The sequence below is a fragment of the Oncorhynchus nerka genome, linkage group LG25 (assembly GCF_034236695.1).
Source record: "Oncorhynchus nerka isolate Pitt River linkage group LG25, Oner_Uvic_2.0, whole genome shotgun sequence".
Taxonomy (NCBI): Eukaryota; Metazoa; Chordata; class Actinopteri; order Salmoniformes; family Salmonidae; genus Oncorhynchus; species Oncorhynchus nerka.
Window position 1 is genome coordinate 34,809,350 of NC_088420.1, and position 12,452 is coordinate 34,821,801.

Here is a 12,452-nt window from a genome sequence, read left to right on the forward strand (position 1 = left end):
CTTACCTGGTTTCTCTGCGGGATAGTTGTTGACTTGGCTGGGGACAGGAAGGGACTGGGAGGACTTGACCCGGTCAGCCCAGCTGGGGCCCGTGTGGGACAGACGAGCTACGGCCAGTGTGGGTTTAGGACCACTGGAGAGATGAACACAAATCACTCAAAACCAGATGAGCACAATGTCAACATACACAGAAGCATTTCACCACAGAGATCAGTATAAATTATTTGTTTTAATAGACAGCTTCTCCTCTACACAACTGCCAGTCCAACAGTACATTTTAAACCAGTGGTCACCAACCTTTTCTGAGTCAAGATCACTTTCGCAGTCAAAAAGCAAGCATCGATCCACCACTCAGATTCATTTTTTACATGACTTTTTATTTTATTTTTACATGACATTAATGTTACATTCTAGAAAGATGGAAACTCTAAGTTGGATGACCGTTCAAAACGATTTTTCCCCGGAGGGAGCTAGTTTTTTTTCTTCCAGTGTTCCCAGTTGTCTTGAACGCACTGAAGTTCACAGTTTTTAGTCTCAGCAGAGGGAGGGAGAGAGCAGCAGAGGGTCTGCCTCTCACAGTCCCTGCTCTCTACTTCCTTTCCTCGGGTGAGACTGACCAGAAAGGGAACAGTCTCTCCGGTCATGATTTTAAAAGTTATGAAATCTCAGGTAGGCTAGTATCAAACTGTGGCTACGGTCATGGAAGACATAGGCAAGGTGATTTGAGCTATCCGATTGGACAGCGCAGTATGTGCACAGATCTCCCGGTCCTCTTTTCAAACAAATTAAGTGGTTCAAAATGGTAACACTTTGCTTAAGGTGCACAGGGCCTCTGAATCAAGTGTTCGAAGCTGCAGCATTAGGGAAGAAGGGTCTGATAGTGGGCCAGCCTCTCTCACACTTGATTCAGAGGCCCTGTGCACCTTAAGCAAAGTGTTACCATTTTGAACCACTTAATTTGTTTGAAAAGAGGACCGGGAGATCTGTGCACATACTGCGCTGGCCAATCGTACCGCCAACAGAGCAACACAAATAACGATAAATAAATAGACTAGGAATGCATTGAAGATCGACCGGTTGGTGACCACTGTTCTAAATAATGGCTGTGACGTCACTGACTACTCTAGCAAGAGTAATAAGAGGTGACCATAAGGTGAGCAGCGCCATATGCCTCACCCAGGCTAGTGTCTGACCCAGGCTTTCCTCCCTACACGCTCAGGGTCTACAAACCTCCCTAATGATCAATACCCATTTCCTGGAGCATCCGATTACAGGGCACCGCACATATTGAACCGATGCTTCAGCAGTCTTTAACCACACTTTTATCTATACCTCCCACTGTTTCTGTGGCGTGGCTAGTGAGACTTGACAAATTACATTAAACAAATGCCTCAACATCAGCAATCAATCCCCTTACCAGCAGATCACAGAGCAGCCACTACCAACCCAGACCAGTTGGCACATCATATTGCACATTGATTTATTAATTAGAAGTTTCTAATGTTATCTTTTATCAAATCAGCATTGCTGTTCCCTTTACTCCAACTGTGAACATGTAATGATGGCTGAGTGTATTACACAGAATATAGCTGAGAGGAAACAGAGGACATGCTGCTGCCCAGAATGTGCTGATGGGGAGTAAAGTGAGGAGGGATTTTTATGACTGCCGTATAATGGTGTGTGTTCATAATGACTGGCAATCATTACATTAATATGATGGTAAGCACTTTGAGTTCAAATCAGAAACAGTGGAGATTAGGGCTGTCAACCAAACCAGAAAAGAGTTGGAGAAATCTTACCCAAAGTTTAGGGCGCGGCGACCACTAGGTGAGTGGACAATCCTGTCAGATGAGGGGCTGGGCATCACATGACGACCTGGGGACATCTTACGCACTTCCCAAGCCAAAGACGTGGGTCTGGATTCAGAGGACAAATAAAATAAAAATATATATAAAATTGTAATATACTGTAGTACCATAGGGGGAGATTTGGATCTCACTTTAGATAAAAACAATTCAACTTATGGAAACACAGAAACATACACAAAAGTTGCAGGTTGACTGAACGATTAACAGCCTACTTTAAATGTACAACTTGGGAGGAAACTTAAAAGCTTGGATTTTTATTCCCATTTAAATGGTGTTGTAGTCATTGCGTTAAAGAGGAGCCAATAAACGGGTGGATCACCTTGAATTACAGCCAAGGCAAGCCTATTGATTGATCTAGTGTGTTTGAGACTCAGAGCCAGGGAGCAGAGATGGCACTTAGAGGTTCCCCTCAGGGAGCGAGCGAGCGAGCCAGAGAGAGAAAAGAAGAGAGCCAAGGCATAGATAGATCACCTGTTCTGGGCATCTGTTTTCTCCAACTTCTCCTGCAGCTGGATCCAGTCAATCAGAGCTTTAAAGTCCCGCACATAGTTGTCCAACATCATCAGCACCTCCTGAAATAAAGACATGTCTTTCAGACACAGACAGGGGGACATTTCAGTGGAGCCATCATCCACATATCGGGTAGGCAGGTAGCCTAGTGGTTAGAGCGTTGGGCCAGCAACTGAAAGGGTGCTGGATTGAATCCCCGAGCTGACAAGATAAAAATCTGTTGTTCTGAACAAGGCAGTTAACCCACTGTTCCCTGGTAGGTCATCATTGTAACTAAGAATTTGTTCTTAACTGACTTGCCTAGTTAAATAAAACAAATGCAAACATATCAGGACAATGAGAAACTACTTTGTCGACGGTTGTTGCTCAATATGCGATAATGTGACTAGAAAACAATTTATACAACAGCCAACTTTCTGGGACAGACATGTCTTATATGGGCAAGAAATCTTAAATTCTTGTTAATCTAACTGCAGTGTCGAATTTACAACAGCTATTACAGAAGAAAATACCCTACTAATGTTTGAGGATAGTGCACAACAACTAAACACTTATCACGGCAACTGATTTGAGACACTCACCACTGAAGGTAAATAATGTACTTACATTCAGTAATATTTCTCTGAGGGACTTTGAGATATAAAAAGAGATATAAAAATGTAGCATAGTTTTGTTTGATAAAATCTATTTTTTTCATTCAAAATGTAGGGAACTGGGTTCTACAGTTTGACCCCACAGCTGTCTCTGACATTGCTGGGAGTGTGTAATTATTTGTATTACCATAGCATTTTTGTATGTTCTCTATAGTTATATATTGATGTATAATGTATAAATTGACAAATTTGGCACATTTGGGTAAACTCCTGGCAGACTTGATGAAAAATATTGTGTAGTGAGGTAATTCTTCACTGTAGCAGTCTGAAGCTTAGCACACACACTGCTGTCATCTTGTGGACAAAATCGAAATTACACCTAGAATCCTCTCTCTTGCATTCAGAGAGGATTCAGATTTAAATAGAAAATGCATGTTCTTTGGTTTATATTATCTTTTACCAGATCTAATGTGTTATATTCTCCTACATTCATTTCACATTTCCAAACTTCAAAGTGTTTCCTTTCAAATGGTATCAAGAATATGCATATCCTTGCTTCAGGTCCTGAGCTACATGCAGTTAGATGGGTGTCAGGCCAAAATAATAAATAAATAAATAATATATATCACTTTGGAAGCTAAGCCCCAGTGAAGGAAAGTGGCACAGATATCTGCCCCCTTTGTAGTGTCTTTATTTGGGGAGAATCTCAGAGGCTCTATCCAACTCCAATCTAACAGCACACTGGGGCTCCAGTAACCCCCCCCCCCCCCTCTATAAAACAGAGAGGGATGGTTATCTGGGCCAGGCCCAGTGAGTGGAGCTCATCTCACCCGCACACACAGGTAGGAGGCCCGCTAATTCAGCCCAGAACAAGGGAGGACAAAAGGAGCTCAGTAAAATACTTCTCCCTGCCCCACTGATCCACCACAAGAGGTGGGGCTGAAATTACCAATGACATTACTAGAGGGGCCAAGACAAATTGAATTGGCTCGTAATCATTTCTTGCTACTGGCACATGAAGAGTCTGGTGACGCCACCTCATTGTCCATCTGATACCTAATCTCAGAGTTTAGGAGCTAGAACTCTACCCACTGTTCATTTCCCAGCCTCTGTGAAGGTAGCTATCGAAATACAAAATCTTATAGCAGTCAAACTGGTAGGCTACATAATGAGTCACATTTCTTTAAATTATTATAGGTAACATTATTACATTGATTTTGATAGATTTACTGTAACAGGAAAGGAGACAGACTTAAATAATAATAAATAAATAACAAGTGCAACATTATTTATTGCAGTTTTTAAAGTGCCATGTGTTCTTTTCTGAAAAATCCTGTAGAGGTCAGTTTAAAAAAAACATTATACTTCATTTTTTATTTTACCTTTATTTAACCAGGCAAGTCAGTTAAGAACAAATTCTTATTTTCAATGACTGCCTAGGAACAGCGGGTTAACTGCCTGTTCAGGGGCAGAACAACAGATTTGTACCTTGTCAGCTCGGGGGTTTGAACTTGCAACCTTCCGGTTACTAGTCCAACGCTCTAACCACTAGGCTACCCTGCCGCCCCTTCATACCAAAAGGATACCACAGTAACAGGATTTTGTTCTCAAAAATCTCACTTTTTAATAGAACAGCCAATTGTGTTGTTTTTCAAAGTCCACAACAATGCTTAAACCACATCAGGGGACCATTTCAAGTCTTTGAAAAATATGAGAAATGTTGCATTTTTTGTGTGCATAGTTAGTTACCCTTCAATTCAGGTGTGCACAAGCCAGTCAGTTGTTTGGCTAGCTGTGTTTATGTAGGGCACTTGTGATGGAGTTTTCAAAACAAATTGCCACAGGATTGATGCAAATAATCATGATTCTGCCAGGTAAGCATAGACTACTTTGTAGTTAGTTATCTTTTAAAAATTGCCTTTCTGTCTAATAGAAAATGGTTACTCTATCATTAGCATGCTAACCGCTATACAACGTGGTAGACATATAGACCCTATGCGCTGCCGCACACAGCAGGCAGCACACTGGGCCAGTGCCAACAGAAAGTTATTTGCCGGAATGAAAAATATACTGTCCTGGGTCAAGATCTGACAGGAAAACAAACGAGGCATTTCAATAGTAGGTGATTTTATCGTTCATTTGCCGTCTGAGCAAGTATCTGGTTCATACAGACATTGGAAAGTCAAAGTCAATGCCTTTTTCAAGTACTGAATTCAAATTTTCAGGGACTGTATGCATTAATGTATGCATTACCACTTTTTAATAGGCCTTCGCAATTGCATTATGCATTGACATTCACGTTATTTTTATATTTTAAAATATGTCAGAATAATGTGGCCATTGCCTGACTACATAGACAGCATGCGAGACAAACACACTAATGAAGTCTGTCCATGTGGTAGCTAGTCAGTCTCACCATTTGAGATGTTCAAGAGTTAGTGGTTACTGTATCATGTTTCAAAAAAGAGAAAGTGACCAAAAAGCAGTTTCCTATGCAATGAAACTCTTTACAAGGAAAATCAAGTTGAACAACATTAGTCTTGCTCACAGTGTCTCCTGAACCCTGCTGTCTCAGCCTCCAGTATTTATGCTGCAGTAGTTTATGTGTCAGGGGGCTAGGGTCAGTTTGTTATATCTGGAGTACTTCTCCTGTCTTATCCGGTGTCCTGTGTGAATTTAACTATGCTCTCTCTAATTCTCTCGGAGGACCTGAGCCCTAGGACATGCCTCAGGACTACCTGGCATGATGACTCCTTGCTGTCCCCAGTCCACCTGACTGTGCTGCTGCTCCAGTTTCAACTGTTCTGCCTGTGATTATTATTATTTGACCATGCTGGTCATTTATGAACATCTTGGCCATGTTCTGTTATAATCTCCACCCGGCACAGCCAGAAGAGGACTGGCCACCCCTCATAGCCTGGTGCCTCTCGGTTTCTTCCTTGGTTTTGGTCTTTCTAGGGAGTTTTTCCTAGCCAACGTGCTTCAACACCTGCATTGTCTGTTTGGGGTTTTAGGCTGGGTTTCTGTACAGCACTTTGAGATATCAGCTGATGTACGAAGGGCGATATAAATACATTTGATTTGATAATAACTGCATGTGGTTTTACAGATTGTTTTCCTCCGTTGAATGGTGTTGTGCCAAACGAAAGCACCTAGGCTGCATCTCTCATAACTGATCAGAAATTAAATGACAGAATAATTATATCGGAGAAGTAGAACTTCTAATTTGGCTACCATAACTTCAATTAATTTTCAAGGACCAAAGAGCCTAGAGGATTTTCAAGGCAGGCTATTCCATGATGAGTGAATTGCACATCGCAAATATTCAACCAAGACTTTTGAAATACCAGGGGCCAATCAATATGAACCTTCCCTTCAGAGTGTGGTTAAAATGTCCGCACAGCCATGACCATGCTTATACACAATGCCAACTGGTGGAATAAGGGAACTGCTTGTCAAGCGTAGCCTACTGAGTAAGGAAAATACATGCTGAAAATTTGTGAAATTGTGAAAGAGTAATAATTAAATCATTCTTCGATTTCATTGCATTTCCATTCTGAATTCATGCAACATACAGTATCTTGACAGGCTAGATTTGTCATTTGACCGCATTTGTTACGGAAAAACGAGTGAGAGATGGCTGATCATGTTCTGTTGGAAGATTTGGCACATGCTGCACTTAGCAGACAGCGCATTTTAGAGACAGGTGGGACTTTTTTTGCATTATCACATATCGTTTTCCAAAACCATTGTAACAGGATTTTTGCAATGATTTAAAACCTATTTTAGAAAGGCAAACTACTAATGCCATTCCGGTGCACATCCAAGTGCTACCCACCCTCCGGTATTTGGCAACGGGCATGTTTCAGCGGGAGCTTGCCGATCGGCATCTCACAACCACCAATGAGCTGATGTTTCAAGTCAAAGTTTATTTGTCATGTGCGCCAAATACAACAGGCCTTACAGTGAAATGCTTACTTACAAGCTCTAACCAATAGTGAAAAATAGGGTATTAGGTGAACAATAGGTAAGAAAAGAAATAAAACAGTAAAAAGACAGGCTATATACAGTAGCGAGGCTAAAAACGTAGCGAGGTTACATACAGACATCGGTTAGTCATGCTGATTGAGGGAGTACTATGTACATATGGTTAAAGTGACTATGCATATGATGAACAGAGAATAGCAATAGCGTAAAAGAGGAGTTGGTGGGTGGTGGAACACAATACAGATCGCCCGGTTAGCCAATGTGCGGGAGCACTGGTTGGTTGGCCCAATTGAGGTAGTATGTACATGAATGTATAGTTAAAGTGACTATGTATATACAGTGGGGCAAAAGAGTATTTAGTCAGCCACCAATTGTGCAAGTTCTCCCACTTAAAAAGATGAGGCCTGTAATTTTCATCATAGGTACACTTCAACTATGACAGACAAAATGAGGGAAAAAAATCCAGAAAATCATATTGTAGGATTTTTAATGAATTTATTTGCAAATTATGGTGGAAAATAAGTATTTGGTCACCTACAAACAAGCAATATTTCTGGCTCTCACAGACCTGTAACTTCTTATTGAAGAAGCTCCTCTGTCCTCCACTCATTACCTGTATTAATGGCACCTGTTTGAACTTGTTATCAGTATAAAAGACCTGTCCACAACCTAGAGAGAACAGTCTATGACTGGGGTGGCTGGGGTCCATGGCAATTTTTAGGGCCTTCCTCTGACACCGCCTGGTGTAGAGGTCCTGGATGGCAGGCAGCTTAGCCCCAGTGATGTACTGGGCCGTACGCACTACCCTCTGTAGTGCCTTGCAGTCAGAGGTTGAGCAATTGCCGTACCGTGCAGTAATGCAACCATGCTCTTGAAGTTGCAGCTGTAGAACCTTTTGAGGATCTCAGGACCCATGCCAAATCTTTTTAGTTTCCTGAGGGGGAATAGGCTTTGTCGTGCCCTCATCATGACTGTCTTGGTGTGTTTGGACCATTCTAGTTTGTTGTTGATGTAGACACCAAGGAACTTGAATCTCTCAACCTGCTCCATCCACTACAGCCCCGTCAATGAGAATGGGGGTGTGCTCCGACCTCCTTTTCCTGTAGTCCACAATCATCTCCTTGGTCTTGGTTACGTTGAGGGATAGGTGGTTATTCTGGCACCACCCGGCCAAGTCTCTGACCTCCTCCCTATTGGCTGTCTCGTCTTTGTCGGTGATCAGGCCTACCACTGTTGTGTCGTCTGCAAACTTAATGGTGGTGTTGGAGTCGTGCCTGGTCATGCTGTCGTGGGTGAACAGGGAATACAGGAGGGGACTGAGCACGCACCCCTGGGGAGCTCCAGATTTGAGGATCAGCGTGGCAGATGTGTTGCTACCTACTCTCACCACCTGGGGGGGGCCCGTCAGGAAGTCCAGGATCCAGTTGCAGAGGGAGGTGTTTAGTTCCAGGATCCATAGCTTAGTGATGAGCTTTGATGCAACAATTTCAAAGATTTGAGTGAGTTACAGATCATATAAGGAAATCAGTCAATTGAAATAAATGCATTAGGCCCTAATCTATTGATTTCATATGACTGGGAATACAGATATGCATTTGTTGGCCACAGACCCCTTAAAAGGGGTAGGGCCATGGATAAAAATAAACATATTTCAAAAATCAGTATCTGGTGTGACTGACCACCATTTGCTTCACATAGCGTTAAAATCAGGCTGTTGATTGTGGAATGTTGTCCTACTCAATGGCTGTGCAAAGTTGCTGGATATTAGCAGGAACTAGAACGCGCTGTTGTACATGTCGATCCAGAGCATCCCAAACATGCTTAATGGGTCACATGTCAGGTGAGTATGCAGGCCATGGAAGAACTGGGAGTGCTTCAGCTTCCAGGAATTGTGTACAGATCCTTGCGACATGGAGCCGTGCATTATCATGCTAAAACATAAGGTGATGCCAGCAGATGAACGGCACGACAATGGGCCTCCGGATCTCGTCACGGTATCTCAGTGCCTTCAAACTGACATCTATAAAAACGCAACTGTGTTTGTTGTCTGTAGTTTATGCCTTGCCATACCATAACCCCACCACCACCACGGGCACTCTGTTCACAGCATTGACATCAGCAAAACGCTCATCCACACAACGCCCGGAACAGTTGAAACCGGGATTCATCTGTGAAGAGCACACTTCTCCAGCGTGCCATTGGCCATCGAAGGTGAACATTTTCCCACTGAAGTCAGTTATGACGCCAAACTGCAGTCAGGTCAAGACCCTGGTGAGGACACCGAGCACCCAGAGGAGCTTCCCTGAGACTGTTTGACAGTTTGTGCAGAAATTATTTGGTTTTGCAAACCCACAGTTTCAGGTGGCTGGTCTCAGATGATCCCCTCAGGTGAAGAAACTGGATGTGGAAGTCGTGGACTGGCGCGGTTACATGTAGTCTGTGGTTCTGAAGCCGGTTGGACATACTTGCCAAAATCTCAAAAACGACAGTAGAGAAATTAACACTGTCATCTGCTCTGGTGGACATTCCTGCAGTCAGCATTCCAATTGCACATTCCCTCAACTTGAAACATCTGTGGCATTGTGTTGTGTGACAAAACTGCACATTTTAGAGTGGCCTTTTATTGTCCTCAGCACAAGGTGCACCTGTGTAATGATCATGCTGTTTAATCACCTTCTTGAGATGCTACACCTGTCAGGTGGATGGATTATCTTGGCAAAGGAGAAATGCTAACTAACAGGGATGTAAACTAATTTGTGCATAAAATGAGAGGAATACGCTTTTTGTGCATACGGAACATTTCTGAGCCTTTGATTTTAGCTCATGAAACATGGGACCAACACTTTACATGTTGCATTTATATTTTTGTTCAGTGTATAGCATTATTACCCTATTTTTTTTTTTCACGGGCCCAAGTGGGTCACTGACGGTTATGATGGACTGGCCCAGAGGGTTTCCAAAACCTCCCCTATAGGCTATGTCGAGCCCTGACACACACAGACAGGGGCATTCCAGTGCTGTTGTTGCCTCTTCCGATTTTTGGTCAATTGCACATTACGGTTTGAATTTAAAAAAAATAGTGAACTGTGACCTAGTAAACAGTGAACAATTAAAAATGTGACTGTTTGGTTGCAGTATCGAACCCTGCTAGAGCCTGTCTGTTGCCTGCTCAGAAATCAGCCCAGGCAGAGCTCTAGTGAAACAGACGTTGGTGATTGATGGAGAGTGTGGAGGGAGTGGTAATTGAGACTAAAGCTTCACAGTGCTTTTAGTTAATAGACAAGTCAGGCCAGTGAAAGATGTGTCCAGCAGCAGGCCTGCTGATTAGTTAGTTAACAGCCTCAGCCAGGCCCTCCGATGCTGCAGACTTCATTTGATTTTCAAGGGACCACAGCTGAAAGGAGGCAAAAAAACTACATTCATGACAAACTAAAAACACTTACCCACAAATACTACTGCCCTAAATAGAAATACTTAAGATTTCCTGAGGACTGCATAAAGATCTAAACCCACTAGATAGGTCAAATGAAGCCTGGTGAGCAGTAAAAAGGTGGTCATTCTGGTAACAATTCAATTAAAACGTTTAGATGAGTGAAAGCCAATTCAATTTCACTTTTAGTTTCTAACAATATATTGTGTGTCAATTATGTCTGTTTTTGCCTTGAAGTTTCTCCAATGTCATACTTTATGATGCAGTAGATGCCTTCTACAGTAGCTCTCCATTCAAGAGAACTCAGAGCCTCCTCCCCTGCACGGTAGTGTAGTATGATGTGTCATAAATCAGGGACCGGACAGAACAAATGGTTGATAAGAACCAATTAGACCTGGGGGATGTGGGTTCAAGTGATGTGAACATTACTAATATACAAGCATGAATCAGATTGCGGCAGGCTCTACTGGCTGGTGGGGAACCACAAAAGATGAACCAGTGTTGATGAAAGTGCTGAATGGTCTCTGTTGGTCTGTTAGTCCCATTCAAAAAACACAAGCACACTATTGAAATCTCCTCACAGTTCTTAACACTCCCTGCAGAAATGTAAAAATGTCTCTTTAAACTAAAGATATCTGGGCTGAGTCTCAATCCAGCACATCTGCAGTGGTAGGTGACAGAGCTACAGCTGTGTTTGTCAGACTTTGAGACATCCCGAAAATCTGTCATCTCACAAAAATGGTTTGGCCTACATACTATTACCCCTATATGGAAGATGAGACTCTCACGAACATGTCGGTTGTTTTGCTCTAAGAACCCCACAAGAGTCACAAGACTCATATGAAGTCAGTACAGCCGATCTGCCAACTTCTGTCTGTAGCATTAGAACAGTTTGGGCTACAAACTAATGACCCCATTATGGAAAGGCGAGTCTCTCACGAACACTTACATGTTGGACGCCCACAAGCCTCACTAGACTTGTCTGAAGGTACCCCAGTGCAAGTTTAAAAATGAATGTAAGTATACGGTGCATTCGGAAAGTATTATTTACCTAAGTATTCAAAACCTTTGCAATGAGACTCAAAGTTGAGCTCAGGTGCATCCTATTGTCCATTGATCCTTCTTGAGATGTTTCTACAACTTGGAGTCCACCTGTGTTAAATTCAATTGATTGGACATGATTTGGAAAGGCACACAGCTGTCTATATAAGGACCCAGTTGACAGTGCATGTCAGAACAAAATACAAGCAATGAGGTTGCAGGAATTGTCCGTAGAGCTCCGAGACATCATTGTGTCGAGTCACAGATCTGGGGTAGTCTACCAACACATTTCTGCAGCATTAAAGTTCCACAAGAACATAATGACTTCCATTATTCTTAAATGGAAGAAGTTTGAGCTGGCCACCCGGCCAAACTGAGCAATCGGGGGAGAAGGGCCTTGGTCAGTGAGGTGACTAAGAACCCGATGGTCACTCCGACAGAGCTCCAGAGTTCCTCTGTGGAAATGGGAGAACCTTCCAAAAGGACAACCATCTCTGCAGCCCTCCACCAATCTGGCCTTTATGGTAGAGTGGCTAGATGGAAACCAGTTGTACAACTGAAATGTGTCTTCTGCATTTAACCTAACCCCACTGAATCAGAGAGGTGCGGACTGCTGCCTTAATCGACATCCACGTCTTCGGCGCCCGGTGAACAGTGGGTTTAACTGCCTTTCTCAGGGGCAGGACGAAAGACAGCCCACTCGGAGTTTGCCAAAGGGCACCTATAGGACTCTGACCATGAGAAACAAGATTCTCAGGTCTGATGAAAACAAGATTGAACTCTTCGGCCTGAATGCCAAGTGTCACGTCTAGAGAAAACCTGGCACCATCCCTAAGGTGAAGCATGGTGGTGGCAGCATCATGCTGTGGGGATGTGTTTCAGCAGCAGGGACTGGGAGACTAGTCAGAATCAAGGGAAAGATGAAAGGAGCAAAGTACAGAGAGATCCTTGATGGAAACCTGCTCCAGGAACGACCTCAGACTGGGGTGAAGGTTCACCTTCCAACAGGACAACGACCCTAAG

General features: G+C 43.1%; 1 protein-coding gene across 8 annotated transcripts in view; it reads right to left on the reverse strand.

Moving 5' to 3' along the window:
* The window catches only part of LOC115109416 (S phase cyclin A-associated protein in the endoplasmic reticulum-like), a 95,191-nt gene that overhangs the window by 75,868 nt on the left and 6,871 nt on the right, over positions 1-12,452 (reverse strand). For all 8 annotated transcript variants that reach the window (XM_029634297.2, XM_029634294.2, XM_065009752.1 and 5 more), the window contains exons 5-7: positions 2,340-2,440; positions 1,800-1,916; positions 6-133 (exon numbers count right to left, since the gene is read on the reverse strand). In XM_029634297.2, coding sequence (XP_029490157.1) covers positions 6-133; positions 1,800-1,916; positions 2,340-2,440 — 346 coding nt within the window. The remainder of the gene's footprint in view (positions 1-5; positions 134-1,799; positions 1,917-2,339; positions 2,441-12,452) is intronic.